This window comes from Thermobia domestica, chromosome 6 (assembly GCF_964235325.1).
Source record: "Thermobia domestica chromosome 6, izTheDome1.hap1.1, whole genome shotgun sequence".
NCBI classification, from domain to species: Eukaryota; Metazoa; Arthropoda; class Insecta; order Zygentoma; family Lepismatidae; genus Thermobia; species Thermobia domestica.
Window position 1 is genome coordinate 247,718,523 of NC_137459.1, and position 19,864 is coordinate 247,738,386.

At 34.2% G+C, this 19,864-nt stretch overlaps 1 protein-coding gene across 1 annotated transcript in view; it reads right to left on the reverse strand.

The window, feature by feature from the left end:
* Positions 1–428: 428 nt before the first annotated feature.
* Positions 429–19,864, reverse strand: part of LOC145688467 (ras and EF-hand domain-containing protein-like) — a 261,492-nt gene continuing 242,056 nt past the window's right edge. The window contains exons 12-13 of the mRNA XM_081762733.1: positions 16,518–16,714; positions 429–7,341 (exon numbers count right to left, since the gene is read on the reverse strand). Coding sequence (XP_081618859.1) covers positions 7,242–7,341; positions 16,518–16,714 — 297 coding nt within the window. The 3' untranslated portion in view covers positions 429–7,241. The remainder of the gene's footprint in view (positions 7,342–16,517; positions 16,715–19,864) is intronic.

Consider the following 19,864-nt stretch of genomic DNA (forward strand, 5'->3'; position numbering starts at 1 on the left):
AAGGATCGTACAGTATCACAGACATCGAAAAACAACCACACTTTGGATACCCCTACAACAATATTAGCGCAAGTGAGATGAACGGGGCAATGCCCTTCCACAGTACCTTAGTGTCAAATACTATGATCATGATGTGAGGTGTTTTGAATAAATAGGAACAGAGTTACAAGATAGGAAATTTTGATTTTTTTAAATTTTATTTCAAGAATATGCGTAGATGACATGTTCTGAGAAGGTATTGAACGGAATAGTTTGAGTTGGGGTGTATTAATACAGATTTCCTATATATAAAGGGATAAAAACAAATAGTCTATCAAGCGTATAGATCATCTTGATCTACTGAGCAAGCACACTAGTGCTATTACTCCTTTCAGTACAAGGAAAATTTTTGTCTATCGATATTGAAAGAAAAATTCCATAAATAATTTCTGAAATTTATTTTTATAATGTGTTTACATACATCTCATTGCTAATTATTAATGAAAGCTAACATGTTCATTTCCACATTATTTCAACATTAAACGTACTATTCTAACTTATTGTAGCTCTAAACTCTAAAATTGTGTTAACAATTTTTTATACAAGTGCGTATTCTAATGTAAAATTACATCGATGTCCCAAAGATTTTACCAGGTTATAGACTACGTATAGTTAGCGTTGTAAAGTTAAATAAACAGTACGCCCTGAACAAAGTTAGTAGAAAAATCGTTGAAAGGAAATACACATGATAATAAAATAGCACAAATACTACCATAGACTATACTACAGTATTTTTATACTCATAATTAGTTACGCAAATAAAATTGTACAACTGTTATGTTGCATGAACTCTTTCGACATTACATTTGCGTACCCCCCCCCCCATTCCGTCTTCTGTGAAAATAAATTGTAGTAATTCATGAAGTTTTTACCACCAAAGCAAATAGTTAAATTTGAGCCTTATTTCGTACAAGCGTTCGCAAAAATTGTGGAGCATAACGCAACACAAAACTTACAAAAATCAATTACAGCTGTTATGCCTATTATTACAAACTAAAGTGCAGTTTTTGCGTGCTTTGACACAAACCAGTACAGAAAGAAGCTCCAGTCATATAATATTAACTTTCGTTTTCAGGAATAGCGTGTATATATTGCACAACTATTATAGCTGTTTTCAAATGCTCAAAGTACGTTTGTTTACATATAATTGGAGCTTGTGATTTACAACTCGTTTGTTCTTTTTTCGCTCATTTATTTATTTATACGCATTTTTTGCCATTTTCAGACGATGACGTACATTTATAGTGCTTTCAAACAATATGTAACGTATTCCTGATATTTTGGAGCAAGACCTGATCCTTGCAACGTTTTAGAAATTGTATGTGCAAAAGACGATTTCTCGTGATTCTAAGGTAAATTTGTTTCAAGTGAACCAAATTTTGGATTTTTTGTTTAAATAAAAATTTTAATTTTTCGTTCCATAGTAATACCCTTTAGGCTAAATGAGGCGGATTATTATAAGAGTGAATTATTTTGGAATAATTGGTTAAACAAGAAAACGGTAGAATCATGTCGAAACTTATGGACACGATGTTGACAACCACACGCTCACACGACCAGGGATTGAACCATGAATTCCTTGCACCAAAGAAGCGCCCAACCACTGAGCCAATGTATCACTAGATTTCAATTTCGTTTCGTATGTTCGATTTGGTACATAATGTAAGGAACCAAATGAAAAACATTGAATGAAATTCTAAATAAAACTGAAGATACAATACACTTTGTTTACTTGCATCTATATTGTTTTACAAAAATAAATAACTTGCGAAAATTGTGAACGATTGCGAAACAAGTTATATTGCTTTTGTATTATGTAAATGCGTTATTCCCTTGCACCAGAAGCCGTATGTCCGCACTGAAGACCAAACTTGGACACGATTGAGTTTTCCTGGGAAGAAGTTTAAATGATTTAGTTTCTAGTACATTTTTAAGAAATTTGCAATACGACAAAATCCTAACATTACACATAATACAAGTAGTTTATCATTAACTGAAGACTCTATTTTTTCTTTAATTAGGTGTATCACAAATTGAGTTTGTTTATTAAGCTTCATAATGCTTTGTTTCTCTAAACTTATTAAACAATAGATCTACCACATAAACCTGCCTTATTTCAAACATTACACACTTCATAATAATCCACATTTAGAGAAAAGTGCAATGAAAAGAAGATAAAGGTAAGTATTGATTAAAAATAGGATTACTCTAATATTCTGGAAAAGGAATATTTTCCGTACCTCTTTCTATTGATTTATTTATTTATTTTATTATTATTTTTATTTATTTTGCATTTATAATCTTCACTTGGAATTTTGGACTTCCTATTTCAATGAAATATTTTAATTTTATTTCTTTCTAATTGTAGTTTAGATTTGAGTATCCATCCATTGTTGTGTATATAATATTAATTTGATTTAGTAAAGTCAGATAAAAATCTAAATTACCATTGCTAAACACTAGGCAATGCATCGTTAACACAACTAACTACTTTACCGCAAGAAACTAAAATTTATTGCTTTCATCGTAGTGCATTAAAAACTAAAATTATCATAAGTGTATAATCTGAGAAAAAAACATTACATTTAGAAATGCATAGTTTATTAAATACTATCTATACAACACGCAAAAAGTGATATTAGTTAATTAGAAAAGAAATCTTCGAACGAATTTACACCTAATCAATATTTTGAAGTACGCCAAATTGCTACTCAAATCTCAGCAAGAACTGCCGCAGTACCCTATTGGTAATAGAGAATAAATCCAAAGTAAAATTTATTACTACAAGAATGACCAGCGAGTATTTATTAATTATCCAATTTTAAACCTTCGTTGCACTATGTTTAAGTGTGCGTAAATAGTTAAAGGCAGAGTAAATTATTCTACGATAGTCCGTCATTCTATATGCAATTAAACTAGACACTACACATCATCTCCTTAAGACTAGTTTTTCATATTTAAGCAAAGTACAATCGGCAGCTAAATTGGTTATACGTGTCTTTCAAGTACATATATATGTAGTCAGAAATGTTCTGCATTTGAAACTTTTGAGAAGAAAATATATAGGTAGATAAGGTAGATACCCAATCATGCTGGCGAGTGTACAATAGCTTTAACATCCTTTAACCAGTTATATATACAACGTTCTGTTTTAATCTAATTGTTCTGTAAGAACCAACATCAAAAATCTAAAGTAGCACTTAAAACTGCGCTAAATCTATATCTTTCGAAATGCAATTCGCAGTGACTTTTTCCACTTCCTGACATGGATTATATCAGTATAACCAATCTTCTCAAATTGTATAATGTCAGTGAGATAATTAAGCCTCAAGTTTACCAACAATGTGAACTAAGTCCAAAATCTTTCCCGTCTCACACTGCACTGTGTTCAGCCTTATCTTTTAGCTCTGGCGTTCAGGAAGAATGACTGTTATTGTAATCAATGGTGAAGGTAGAACCTTATCTGTATCAAGCGCTATAGTTATTCGCGACTTCCCAAATATTTCGTTCAATAGGTGTAGTTTGAAGTGGTGCTCTAGAAAAGTTAGTCTATTTCGATAAAAGTACATTTGCCTAACCTTTCTAGTTATTCAACAATTTTATTTAGAGAGGAGGGGTTCTCTGTCACATTACAAAAATAACACTTTCTGCCAAATAACTTTCAAGATTTTTTAAAAAGAAACCATTTGTTTCAGATTGTAATTTATTGCCAAATACTGGAAAATAGAACCAATCGGTTCATTTTAATGACTTTTTTTTTTTTGAATAGTAGTAAGTAATCATACAATTTATCCATATTTCCTTGTATCATACAAGAGCTTTATTTATATATTATTGTCGTCACAATAATATTCGTTTACAGAAATGATAAATGTTATATTTAGTTTATATACATATGTAAAAATACAAATTTCTTATTGCTAGGTTGTCTCTCAAAATTACCATTTATGTTATATTAACTTCATACAAAATATCACATTGTTGTAATGAGTGGAAGACCATTATATTGACATAATACTGGTATCTCTTCTTTAATATTGCTTATTTGATTTCAGAGATGATCTGATGGTGTAGTTGTACGTATACAGAACGTTTATTCCTTTCATGAACGTTTACCGGACATAAAAAAGAAATGCAGCACTATTTGTTTCTTTCTTTCATTCTTCAAATATAGTAATTGAAATTTGCTTGCAGAATTTTAAAGGACACAGAAAATCGTTTTATCTTTTGCAATTGCTAGACTAGCATACTAATGTCGCTATATACTGATTGTTCTTATATGAAAACAATCCCACTGTAAATTATTAAGACATCTACGAATTGACAGTAGACTATTACATTTTAAGGCAAGTAATGTCGATTGATCGACTGGCTGATTATAGTTTTAATGCCCTTTTCGACAGTGAAGGTATAATGAGACGAGACCAACTGCTTAAAATGGGACTCGGATTTCTTCCGACCCTATGCACAGAGATGGTAATGTGTGTGTATTGAAAGTGGTATATCGTTTAACAATGATCTCATTGCTGCTAACTATATATCTTCTGGATATACCAGTAAGAGACCAGTTAAATTATTGTAAATGTATTAATAACGATAATGTAAATATATTGCTTCTTTGGACAGTTTAATCCGACTTTTCACTATAGGGTATTTCCAATGAATGTTCAATATCTCTCTATCTAACTAAATACAAGTGTTTGAATGAAATGTTTGACTCTTGCATGATACACACACACACACACACATACGCACATGAGAGGAAAATCACAAATATCTGCAACATGCCTTCCTTTATATATAAAAGCGATTAATAATTCCTGTTTAAAATTAGTTTGATTCCCACATATTACACAGGTCTACATCGTAGAAAAAGGTTGATACAGTACTAGTGCAAATAAGAAACTTTCACAAGTGCCTGTTAGTTTTTTGTATGTTTATTCAAGACGTAGAATAACTTATACTATAATGATGAATTACCCAAAAATTACGTTATCGAAGTATGAAAATACTCCGCTGTAATGTATGGCTAAATGGGTCTGCACAAATTCAAACGAATGATAATGAAATGAAATAATGAAGCTGAAAGAAATAAAATTACATCGAGAAACACCCATATATACAATATTAAACATATGTGTGTGTGTGCTTTTTTCTCAATTTGCAATTGTCTATTAAATGTTTAGATAGACCTGAAATATTTCCATATATAAATTAAAGCTGAAACAATAAATGAACATATGAATATGAATTCTATTCCACTTATCTTACAAGACTCAGAAATGTTATTTAATAATGATTTTAATCGTGTCTAACAGCTCCAAAAAATAACGAACAATCACACTCAACACCTAATAATTATTTAACAAATTAGGAAATATTCATCCATGAGTGCAAACATAGCCATGTTGATGTAGCTAAGCGCAATGTAAAAGTAAGGACTAAGAGCACATGAGGAACTCAGAAAATGACACCGATTTCAGGTTTATTTAAGCATTTATTAGATAACAATCACAGTGTTAAATACGTAACAATGCTAATATAAATCAATAGCAAATTGAGAGAAACACCAGGCTTACTATATTACACCTACTAATAAGACGTTATGCATTGATGAAGACAATTTAAACATATTTTTGTATGTCATTATGTACAACTTCAATAAAAACTTAAGTTTTAACTAAAAGTAAAATACTACAATTCAGTATCTGGGAACACTCAACACATTCAATTATTTTTACTGGCAAAAGTAATTTTGAAAATTCGGAATCTAATAGAGAGATAAAGGATATTTATACGTTAATTTTGTTCATAATTTCAATTTACTCATTATGTTTAAAATCTAACCTTATTTTTCGTTCCTTTAATGGCCAGACGCAAAGTGTGGTTCTCTTTCATTTTCCTTCATATTGTATGGAACGTTCGAATACGGACATACTTTAGTGTATGAGAAGCATGACGACGTCATTGGAAGTGGCGCCACTGTCTCTTAAGTAGGTATACTCGTGTACGAAATAGAAAACTGTTTCCTTACCGAAGATAACATTGATTTTACACGAAATTGAAGTTTTCACAAGTACATGTTAACGAGCAGTCTAAAAACGAAGTTGAATGCATATCGTTTTACTGCTATGCAACAGTCACAACCTCCCGAAAAAGTAAAGTCTGTTATTGTTCCTGGTTCTAACAGTGTACATTCGGGATTCCTTGACTACACGTAGTTCCATATAAGTAGGGTCGTGAATTGCAAAATATCCAGCTTTCTACTACTAAGAATTCTGACACTGTGCAAGAAACCACCTTTGTGATGAAAAAAATGGAGTGCCGTCCTTTCCAAAATACTTTGGCTACCCAGAGGACCTTCCTAACCTTACCCGACTGAAGTTCTTCTTATGGGCTATGCTGAAGGGAAACGTTGATTTCAACAAGCCATAGATTATGAGGGAACTGCCAAATAGTATTTATTCAGTGAAAAATTGATGCTATGATACCTGGTGTGTTGGTGCTAACCTTCCGTAATATGGAAGGGCGTGTGCAGGCATGGATGAATGAATGGCAACCACTTCCAACACTTGCTGTGACGTCACCGTGTTTCCTATGCACCGAGAAATGTCTATAACAGATTTCATTTCATTACATTATGATCAATAGTTTGAATTTTATAAGGACTGTCTGTTCAGGAAAAGCCTCGATAACTTGCAAAATATAGAGAACAAGGTATGAACATCCATTTTATTTGGCAAGTTCCTCATACACAAGTACAAACCGAGTTCTGATGCATGGCCTTGCTAGAATGACGAAATAGATGCCTGCCTAAAATAAAGATATATATGTATGTGTGCGCTATTCTTTTGCTGCATAGAGATAAAGATATGGAGCTTCTGAAAAAGGGGTGTGTGTTCATTTTTTAAAATCATTTTTACACATAATTGTTTTGATCAATTTCGTGTGATCTGCTTTACTGTTTTCTAAACTACTGAATCAATGATAAACACTAGTATAAACGATGATATTTTAGGACACTAACAGAAATATAGAAATGTTCCTGTAAGAGATTTAACTAACATACGTTACTAGTCTTAATAAATAGTATTTAAATATTGGTGGTAATTTATATAGGTTTATGTAAGTAAAATTCTCCGAATATAAACCTTTTAAACACTTAATAATTCGTAGTATTTTTACTCGTTTAATTCCCACTGTTACTTCTTCCCACAGCATGATGATTTCTTCTTCTCGTCATCTAGTGTGATTCTTAAAGCTGATGTCTGTACTTCCACGTCTTCACGTGTAAGCATTTCTCTAAGGAAGAAAAAAGAAAAGAATGACTGCAATAATGTATTTCACTAGCAATTTATTTATTTGAATTCCATACTACTCTCTTCTCAAATGCCCCTCTCACGATAAAAATAATAAACAGTACATGCATTAAAAATTGGACCACAAATGTAATGTAAACTTTCAATAAAACATCGTATTACCACTATGTACATCCTCAAAGCAAAACAAATAACTTCTAGTCCAGTCAGCGATGCAACTAGGCTAGTTATCGCCCGGGGCCGGAACTCGCCTTAGGGCAGGAACCCCTGACCAACCAAACCAAAATGCTCCCCGAAGAAACCTGATATTGGCATCACACAGTAATTCCATTTTTTTTCAAGTGGGAAAGCTTGATTTCAAAATTGCAGTACGTAATTTAATTTTTAGTACAAGATACATCACCAAAGTAATTAGTATTTCTTTGCTAAATAATCTGAGAGTAGCACGCTTGGCATATTCTTATAGTCTTATCATAATAACTGCAAATCGTAATCCTTTAATGCTCTTGGAGTTATATCAGGATGTGCATATGTATAGAATGAATGAACAGTTTGTTGCTTTACAATAGAATATTTAATTATGACAAACAGTTAAGCTGTCGTCTCGAGTATTATACTCGAACATTTTACAAATCTCGTAAATTTACTTTACAAACCGAGCGAAGTAACTCAACCGAGCGAAGTAGCTCAAGTGGTAGAGCGCTGGCTTCGCATTGCGGAGGTTGCGGCTTCGATTCCCGCTGCCGTCCATCCTAACTGAGGTTTTCCAGGGTTTCCTTAGTCCTACCAGGCAAATGCCGGGGTGGTACCTACTAAACAGGCCCTGGCCGATACCTTCCCAAATCCTTTCCATTGTTATTGCTGTTGTTAGATATCCAGTGTAAAATGTCCCCGGAGCTGTATCTGGTGATTGTTAAATAAATAAATAAATAAATGATGTACGTTAAATGAAAACACAAAAAGTTGGAACTAAAATTTAATTTTGCGGGCTCTTTTGGCCGCAAAGGTTTTTACAATGTCCTCAAAAGATAGCTTTGAAGCTAACTTATGCTCTATGGATATGATCCTAAGGTCGATGAGTTGTTATTGTCCTGTTAAGTTCCTGAGGTAATTCTTTAATAGTATTTAGTTTGTTAAAACTCCTTTCCTTGCCTTATAGTGAAAATAACTATTTGCCTAGGTTTGCGCCCTCTCAATACGTCGCCCGGGTCACAACCCTCGTTTGACCCCCCTCCCTTTAGTTACCCAAGGGAGTCTCTGAGTGCCTAAGTACGAGTCCGTGCCTTCTAGGTTACCGTCTCACAAGGAATAAGCCCTGTAGGATGATTGACTATTAACTGTACCCGGTACCAATTCACTCACCAATTACGGCCGGTCCTGCCAGAAAGTTGGCGTAGTCTGTAATTTAGGATTTCTGAAATAAAATAAAAAATATCCGACACCTCAGAAAAATAAGAATTTCGAGAACAGTATGGAAAACTAAAGTGAAGTCGTTATAATAGGAAAATCCTAACCAGGGAATTTGCCAAAATAAAAAAAAAATAAAAAATATTTTTTTTTATTTTGAACTGGTGATTTTTTTTGCCAAATCTCATCTTGCCCTCTTCGCAAGAACCCCACATCTTGAGGTGTCGAATGATTTCAATAGCTATCTAAGTTAAAACTAAGAGAAAAACGAAAAGATATCTGCAGGGAAGAGAGGGTCGACACATGGGTACGAAGTACCGAGTCTACTGTAATTAATTTATAAAAAATGTTTAACTCTATCCATTTTGTCACCTCTACAACCAAAGTAACTTAGTCGGAATAGGTGACTTGAAAAAAAATTTCAACGCTGCAGGTTAACCTCAAAACAAATGCATATAATTCGACGGCACCACATTTTAAGCAACTATTGTACTTCCGTGATTAATTGTAAAATAATTTGAATGGTTTCTTATATGATGTTATTCACCCCGCTAGACTCGATTCTCAACGAACAGGTACTATTGCTCCTGATTGCCAAACTGCGAAGTGCTTTCATAGTCCGTCCACTAAAACACCTAAATTCTCGTGAGAGGGTATAATGTAGAGGTCAGTGTTCGAATACTCATTACTTTACCTCGTAGTAAATCAATACATTAAACACATACATTCAGGGATGTCCTATTATTCATTCACATTCATTTTCATGTATATATATATATATATATATATATACATTATTTATCTTCATCACACTCTACAATGTTTATTCACTAATGGACTCCCTATACTTTAAATATACTAGAAACTGTTCAAAACAGTTATATCATATAATCGTGACATATATGTCACTATAAGATTAATCGCGCAAGGACAATACACGAAAACACCTCACGAACTCAGACCTTTTGCAATCAAAGCCAAATTATATACAACTTCACAGTTTAGCAATGCATATACGTTCAAAGAATAACAATATTATCAACCATAATATTAATTAAGTATGTTTCTATTCTGATGGCAACAATGAGATTTATTCTACAGCATGAATAAACGAAAGAAGAAAAATTTTGCATCGCGATCTAAGAACGGAAAAATAACATCATATGTCCTAGTTTCTGCTTAATGTCGAATTATAATAGTTTATTTTTGCTAATATTTTTTATTTCTGGTTCACACAGAGCGTTGTAATTTTGAGGAAAGCTCAATTTGGAAACAATTTACCTAACTGTTTGTTTAGATAGTCCAGAAATAAAATTTATTCATAATTTATCTAGAAAAAGAGGTCATTCTCGAGTTGACCAAATCGTTATGGTTCGGAGCAACAAACCACTAGTTTGCGAAAGCAACGGAGATGGTGTTAGCGGCATCTAAATAGCCTATGCACGATCAAATGTGCCCTTGTAATCTAAATTACTATATAATAATTTTATGGATTGTAACTGTATTTTAATACCTTTTACTACGAACAAAGTATGAAAAATCATATACTAAATGATACACTGTCCCTACTTAGACATATCACACTCTTATTCACACACTACTTCCACTGTCATAATACTACATTACACATATACATGCCACTACATTCCACATAAACTAAAACACAAAGATTAATACATGTTATTATACACGTTTATTAACACTACTATGCGGTTAGATTATACACAACAAACAATATCCAAATTTTACCATATTAAATCGGCTCTGTAGGTCGGAAAATTGAAGCAGGTAAAATGAATCAGGGCCTCAATAGACCCGGCTACCAATTAACTCAGTTCTTTAAGTGACTGCCAAAGCAAGGAAAACATGTTGAACTGTTAATGGGAGGTCCCTTTCCTGAAGGGAAAAGAACACCTAAGAATTTCGTTCAAATCATTTTTGCTGGAAGCTATACTCAAGTCAGGAGTAAATGGGAGCCCCTTTCTTAGTTTGCACTACCATAATGAAAATTAAACAGCTACAGGAAAACCTACCGCCATGTTACTAGTTATTTTAAAAAATCACGGTTACTACATACACAAATTGAAGCTATATATGGACAGGTCACTGGAACCCTAAAACTGAAGTTTGGGAGGAGTAAAAAAAAGGAATTTGAATATTTAGTTCACTGAAACTCCATTTACTACTGAGAATTAACACACAGCACTATGATCCTGTCCATCACCATTAGTATGTAGTAATATGGCGTCCCTGAGTCGAATTTCTATATTTTACTAGGTTTTTGACTGTTCTCACTGCAGAATTTTACTACTTCGGGCTCCCTTCAGATTCCTGTGTGTTTAATTATCGATTAAAACTAGGTTTACCTTAATAATTCAGCTTTTTCCTGGCTAATATCCACCTTTTTGAGGATCCGAAATTACATTCTATAGCTCGGTTCTTTTCTGGTTCTAGAATGGAGATTCTCGTGCCGTAATACCATAGTTCAGGAAATAGTTCCAATCACAGCAGATTTTTGGCAGTGGAGAGTACAGAACGAATAGAAAACGGTAAAATCTGGGTCAAACCGGATTGCAGAGAGGATATGGGCATCTCAAGAAGGACGAGGGGGATCCAAAATATTCTGCCCAAAATTTAGATTGGTAGATTTTTTCAAGAAATCCTGCCCAATAGCGGGCCTACTTTTTTATATAGCATTAAAATGATGATTTCAATGTTTCCCTATTTGAAATACCCATATACTATATATTATCGTGAAATAACGTATGAATAAAGATGTTATTCCCCAAAATATAGTTACTACTGAATTATCCTGAATTTCCACATTAATTCCAAGTATAATTATAATCAATTGAATATCATATATACATCGAAATCTATTTCGGAAAAATTTAGCGTGGTACAGTAGGTGATAAAATTAGTGGGCCCCTCCGAGACCACATTACGTAATTGTAATGGTACATTACAATGGTACATAACCATTTCCCATTTAAAATTTCAAACTTGCATTCAAGATGGCGATCATGATCGCCATGAATCCTACATACTGCGGCCTCCTGCTACTACTATCTCCCATTCATAGATTTTACATTTCCCCCTCAGATTTCAAAATAAAAGTGTCCACTGATTTTGACACATCGTTTACATATATATAAAGATCGTTGTCAGTGTTCAATGAACCTTGTGTTTGTAGACCTAGCAGACAAGGTAGAAGATGCATATTGAGTAGAGTACGTCGGGTTGTCCTGGTGGTGCAGAGACAGGGATTTTCTGCTGGAAGATGCGAAGAGTCTAGGTAAGGTAGGAAGACAGGGTGTACAATTTCACGGTGCGCGATACAAAAGTCATATCCCCTGAATGAAGACCACAGGCAAGGGGAATGTGTAGTCTATAACCAAAAGCGGAATTCCATATGTGAGAACACACGATGATTTTGCCGTTCATTTGTATGTCTACGGACACAAAAACGGTCGTCACTTACCCGTGATAGAAACGACTCTCATCACTGAATGTCACTACTTGCCTCACCACTGCAGTCCCTCTCGCCACCACCAAAGGCGCACTCGGCGATGGCCAGGTGTCAGGAGTAATCAAAGAGGAACACTGAACCATGAACTTGCCTTCAACAATAGATTGTTTAGTGTTTGTGTCCCCATATGGGGCTCTGAGGTGCATTGTGAGGGCGATGGGGAAAAATTTACTGTGAGAATCCTCTATTGCTTATCATAGACGCCACCAGCGGACAACTGACACCTCTTGGCCAACGCGAGCGTCAATTCTGGTACACGGCGACTCGGCCTTTCGCTACTCCAGTATATGGCCACGAAGTCACTTAATTTCGCAATAGGCTTCATCTTGACATTGCAGATACAGGCTTTAATCAGTATACAACAGATTCACACATACACAAAATTTGTATGACCTTCGAACAACTGGCAGCTCTATAAGCACTATGATCAGCCTGCCCTCTGCGGTAGCCAGTATTTTGAGACCTTCAAACTTTGATCAGCATATCCCCTATAACGTGTATCCTGTTATTGAATTTTGTTCGAATTTTGAGTTTAGCGTCCCTTTCAGCAGCGAGGCTATATGAGTTGTGGACCTACAGCAGGGACGGACCAATGCAAAAGCTTCACCCGCACAAAGTAAATTTTTGACGCCCCCTAATCCTAGCCTATATTTTACATTTTATTACAGTGATTTTAATATTTGAAACTCATTTTTCAAAAAGAAAAATGAATACTCAAATACATGAAATAGGTATACGAGAACTTATATTTAGAACTTAAAAATATACATATGATATCAATTACATTGTGTTTTTATTATTATTATTATTTTGTACCGATATGTATAAACAAAAATAATATCGAACAGCGTTTATTGAATACTAATGGTGACATGATTGCCGCTATACTGTAAATTGTTTTGTTATATGAATAACATCAGGAGTCATTCTACCATATATTCGACTATGTAACAATCTATTCTAATGGCGTGAAATACGAATACCAATAAATACATTTCACATATGTTGAACGTGTTTCACGCACAGCAATATAAACAACCCTTTTTTATGTAGGTCCTACGTAGTAGTTGAAGTCCATAGCATTCATAAAACGTAACTCATGAATTTGTACAAAAGCTGAACACTCTTACAAGACTAAAGCTTAATAACAGGTTTTATCAAGTATTAGAAATCCTAAAAGTTTGATATGTAAGTAAACCATATCAAAGTCAATTTAGGGAACTTTATGAGAAAGCGTCCATATCTTTTTTTTTCAAAAAAACAGTGCCTTAAAATCTAGAATAGTGTACACAAACTGTTTTCCTAATTTTGAAACCTTTGGCCTCAGGCGTGATAATAAATATCATAAAAGAACTTAAGACAAACTAAATAAAAAGTTAAATTCCACTATTACTGAAAATTAGCAACAAATTAAACAATTTTAAATACACTTGTTTTCAGCAACTCACTTTCGTAGCAACTCACAACTCAGCAATATAACCTTCCGAGCTTTTGTGTCTGTAAAATCTGCCAATGACATCTATATCAAGGTTTTGAAGAATGTCGAATGCAATCGACATCATGGTGAGTCCCACGAGGCGCTCCTGGCACATTAAAGATTTCTAATAATTTTTAATCAATTTTAATTTTGAGAAGCTTTTATCGCCTGAAGCCACGCTGACAGGAAGAATGAGAGCAATTCTGAGTGCAGTTGATACATTAGAGAAATTTTCAGTCAGCTGGTTACTCGTCAAATATTTTAATACTTCAAGGGGGCTTTCAGCATTTTTATCTGTTAGTAGGGAGAGTAAAACCAATAGTTCCTGTTGAAGTTAGAAACCCTCAATATCACAATGCTCTTCATCTGTTAAAGCCATTTGAAAGTCAGCACGTTACTTCAACATGGAATCCTTGCCTTAATTTTTGATCCTGTATAAAAACCCAGATAGGTTGTGATGGTGGTTTAGTTGAGAAAACCGTCCTTCTAGTCAGTTTATGGCGTGATCCAAAACATGAAAGTATAACCTACTTTTGAAAGAAATTTTGGGATCCGTAATGCGCTCATCAGGGGCCTCATATTCTGATTGACGTTTGGTTTTCCGTGGTCGTAATTGTAACTCACTTGGAAATAGAGGGTCGATTTCGATAATCTCTGCAATTTCTCTTGTATCCACTAGTAGCTCTTGAAACCCTCTATCGGTTCACCTTGTTTCAAAATGATTTTTCACTTTTGCGATTATTTCAACTGCTTTTGAAATGTCCATTTCTTCTTTTTTGAAGTGTTTTGCTTCTGAATAGAACTGTATGCCAAAGTGCGAGACAGCAAATGAACTTGAAACTCAAACTTGCTGGCTAGACTATTGCTTTTTTCACTTTTGGGATCAATAGACAGTGTATATAATACATCGTATATTTACCCCGCTTGATACCGAATAACAGTCATTGCACCAATATGATTTTCCCATCGAATTTAACTTAAAAGTTTCACCGTTAGAGAACTGACATTTTTGTCAGTACAGACCGCCTATGTGCCGAAGCACAGAAAAAGTTATAAATTTCCTGCATACTGCTGAAGAAGTCAGCAGCATCAGCGCAAGATAAAGCAGCGTCGTTTACGACAAGATTAAGAGAGTGTGAGCTACATGGTACGAAGAATGCACGAGAGTTCATGTTCAAGATCCGTTTTTGAACTCCAGTGTGTTCTTCCTTCATGCTGTCGGCGTTGTCGTATCCTTGTCCACGCATATTTCTTAGTGGTATCTTCATTTCATAAAGTTATGTGAGAAGTGTGTCTGTTAATGCTTTCCCTTTTGAACAGTCAATAGGGATGAATCCCCCCCAAAAAAATCATGTATACGGGGTTCTTGTCCCCTGATTCGCATCTCACATAATAAATTACCAATGACAACTGCTCTTTGTGGCTTATATCAGGAGTGCAATCTAAGGTAATAGAGTAATACGTCCATTCTTGCATTTCTTTCAAAATTTGCTCTATCTTTGACCCCTAGCCATGGGTGGAGCTAAGGGGTATTGCCCCCGAACTTTTTGACAAAAAAAATGCCACCTATAAGATGGCCACCTACCAAGACCTGTCAACACAGGTCCGAGGCCGACTAAAAAATATGCCCCCAGTAGACACTTCCTAACTCCGCCCATGCCCCCAGCCACTCGATGATTTCATTCTGGATTCCTTTTCCTAAACAAGTAACGTAAGTTTCTCTTAAAATGATCCTGCGCAAGTGTTCTGCATCACTGAGTCAAATTTCGCTATGAACTCAGTCAATTTTTTAAAAAAATCACATTGTCTCTAGAGTAGAGTTTGCCAGTCTTCCCACGAAATAATAAGTTTTGTGAAACAAGGAACTCATTTATTAGAACTACTCGAAAAAAAAAAACCCTTCTCTTCAACGTTGAATTTCATTATTTATGATTCATTGATTTTCATAGTCTATGGTTTTATACAACCAAAGCCTTGATGTAAATTCTACCCATCTTGAAAAGCATTCATATGTTCTGGAGATTGTTTGTGTTCTGATAAAAGTTCGGATATATGTTTCCAGTCACAATAGCCACTCTTTCTTCTACATGCTATGTCTCCATTTGTCGATACAGAGTCCTGCTAGTACAATGAAACTTTTTTCCATGATGGAATGGAAAAAGATGATGTAATTGACGCTACTTTACAAGAATATAAACCAAAAAAGGTCAGTAGAAAACACGTTATAAAATTTAATTTTTTGAGGATCGTTTTGTCGTCCCCCCTGACTGTGTCGCCCGGTCCTTGGCGCGCCCCTGACCTAAAGTTTAACGTGGGACCGGAACCACAAGAGATCCCACCGGAAATCGAACCCAATTTTCCTACGCCCAATTTTCCTAGCCACAATGGAGCTCTGGAATTGAATAAGATGTATGGGAGTTCTTAAATACGTTTCTTTCAGTGCATATGATAGATCAGTAGTAAAGCGCTCACCTCTAATGCGTGTTGTCCCTGGTTTCATCCCACCTCGAACCAAGTGGGTTTTGTACTGGACAAACACCATGTGCGTGTGTTTTTCGGCGCTTTCCCATTTCTTCTCACTTCTTCATACTACCATTTCGTCCATTACCACCGTCTCCCTTAGCCTCGGAGCATAATCATGAGTCTTTGAACTAATAATAATAAGAATAAAGTGTATATAATAACCTTTCCACACCAGGTAATCACTCTTCCACTTTGAATCTATTGAACTCTACAAATTACTTACCTAGATAACAAGACAAGCGCATCCAATACATTCGAACCACTCTTTGAACTGGTTTCGACAAAGATGAGACCGAAGTCTCGTGCTAATTTTTCTCCCTTCTCTGGATCTATACACATCAACCCTTTCATACGGGCAGAGTCACGCAGGTCCACTTTATTTCCACACAAAACAATAGGAATTTTCTTTTCTGTTGCTTCCTGAAATTATAGAAAGTTTACATTTTGTGTTTTGAAATTATAATTTAATAGAAACATATTCTCGCACAACAATGAAATCACACAACGTACGGATATATTTTTATGTATGCAAAAAGCTATAACTGCATACTTAAGTGAAATCTGCATGTGATAAAGGCTTTTACTTTAATTGTTAGAACTGGATATCTTTACTTCGAGTATTTTCAACGCTGGTATGCAAAACTAACAAGTTCTAGAGGTGATTTGGCTAACAACCCGGACTATTTTTAGATTATTACTGATTCCTAGCTATGATGCATCTGTGAGAAGCCGGAACCTCAGAGGTAAGATATGCAAAGACAGTGATACATATTCACTTTCTAAAATAAATAAAAGTAAGCAAGCTCAATTTACATTCAAGTAGAAATGTGAAATAAGTTCATGGTGAAACTTATAATTTGAAAAGAAAGTACACGCACCCTACGCTCACTTACGTAGAATTTGAAGTTAAACTTAATATATGATTGATAAAATATTCTAACCTCTAATTGTAATTGCCTTCGCAATTCAGTGGAAAACAGCTACCTTTAAAACAACTAAAATTGTATTTTCTGATGTTGCTTATCTAATACCAAAAACTAAAACTAATAGGAACTAACTCTACAGAAAAAAAGAAAAAGTAAAAGGCAAAGTTCCCTCTTTAAACCATCCCTTGTGCAAAGCCTCTGTAACACTCAGAAATGAAATGACTTGTAAAAATTTCATTTTAATATTAATGGTTGAATTACAATAGGAAAATTGTTTACTCATCATTGGAGTAATAACGGTTTTAAGACTCTTACATTCATATTACTGAATGTCATTTTGAATACATACACTATAAGTATTTGGTTTTTGATACAAGATATTTTATATAAAACAATATTTTCAATTTTTCAGGAGCAGGTTCACTTACGCAAGATGCTGATCTAAGACAGTGTCATGACGATATATTTTTCTTGCTTTTTATTCATTTCCTGTCGGAATATAATTTTAATTTCCAGAACAAACAAACAAACAAAAAAAGAATAATCAAAAATTAACACTTCATCAGAGTAAAGTGACTTGATTTGTGACAACAGAGATCAAAGGGCTTATGGCTTATTGTCACAGACATGGGAGAGATGTGAACCCGTTTTATTTTTATTTTATTATTTTCGAAACTTCATGAAAATTTAGTTGAGAGAAATGGGAGAGAGAAGAAAAGAGTTATGCGAGAAGGCTAGAATTTTCCTTTCGCGCCTACCTCGTTGTTAATGGAAATCCACTAATTGATGAATGGTGCTGAAGCGCATGGTTACCAAAATGTTGGCAACACTTGGGGCCATTCTAATAACTTGGATTTTCTTTCTATTTGATAGCTATCTTCATTTATCAAAATATACGAAGAAAAGGATAGAATGATCTATCGGAGGATAAATTTGGACTCAGGAGAGGAAGAGGATACAATAAGTAATTCTGAGTATTGAACAACTTACCAGAATTAACAAAAATGACTTTATAGCTCTAATACATTAAAAAAAAGTTCTTGACAGTGTAGACTTGGACAATGTGTTAAAAACACTAAAGAACTCGAAGAATGACTGCAGAAACAGAACAATGTCATATGGAGTCTACAGGAAGCTAAAACCTGGTAGAGAGAAAGAGGAAGAAAGGAAGAAGTAAAATAATGATATGGACTTCCAACCACTTTTGTTCAATACATATATGGAAGAAAGAATGAAATAATGCATTGGTACTACTTGCAAGAGCGCTAGCTAGCGAGGAATTGAAGAAAATATGTACAATAATCTGAAAATAAACAAGACGACGAGGAAAATTCTCAAGTGAATGAAGAAAGAAATGGATTAAGTAAGACTCTTAATTGACGGGGAAGGAAGGAGATTGAAGATATAAAGATATTTATGTATTTCAGTAGCACTGAGTCCTAGGGTACGAGAAATAAGAAAGACGTCAGAGAGAAATGCTTACTTTAACATACTTTTGGATGGCACAGTCGAAGGGAGACCCAAACGTGAAAGTCCAAAAGTAGAGTATCTGGATTAAAACAACTAGCACAGAATATCCACCAACTTTTGGTTGAAGGGACAGGTTATAAATCCATTATTATGATAAGTCTTCTGCAATCAGTGGCAGGTCCCTTTTTGAACATTCAGAAGAAACTCAAAGAGAAGTTAGATCAACATGATAAAATACGCTAGTAGTCCTCGAACGCTCCTATAATGACAATGTCTCTAAAGAGTTACAGAGTTATGAACATAACCTCATATTCAAACTCTTTCACCTCATTCATTGATGGCTCCAAACGTGGTTATTTCAAATTCAAAAGTAACATCTTTGAAGAGTAAGAATATTCCAGCCCCCAAACGTCACCAATTGAATACTCTTTGAGATCAACGAAGAAAAGTCAAATTTCAGTACAAAATCTATTTACTCTAATCTATTACTCTGTTTAAGTTTTATTTCTAAAGTCTTTTTGCTACCTGAATTCCAAGAGACACGAAAATGAGCTCAGACTGAAGTGTTAATATAGAAAAAAAAATAAAATAAAACAATTTGAAGCTGAAATTCTACAAAACGGTAATTAAGATCCAAGGCAATAATGGATGTAACTCATCGGAAAAGAAATAATAAATGATGAGCAAAGCAAAAAAATAAATCTATGATATAGGATCTAAGTGAACAGGAAGACGAAATGTTACATAATATGTGGTGATTTTCTCTGTATAACTTTTTTTATAGGCCCAAGAAAACTAAAAATATTGAACGTTGTATTTTAATTGAAAGGTGCGACATTGATGAATTTCAGTTCTGTTGTGCATCAGTCTCTATGAGTGCTTGAAATATTGTATTTTTTTTTTTACTTTACAATTAATAAGGAAATATTTGCTTTCAACAAAATATGTTGCTTTACAAATATATGGACTATGTCTAAATTATTAACATCCTTATATCCTTAATTTAATGCGATTTTCTTACTTTGTTATTTGTTCAATATTTTTCACATTGGGCAAAAAGTTTCATTTATAATTTAATTTTATTGTATTGTATTTATTTTTATTCTTTATTTATTTTTGTATCGTAAAGTTATACATTCTTGATTTGACACACTTTCACATAGCAAGATGATGT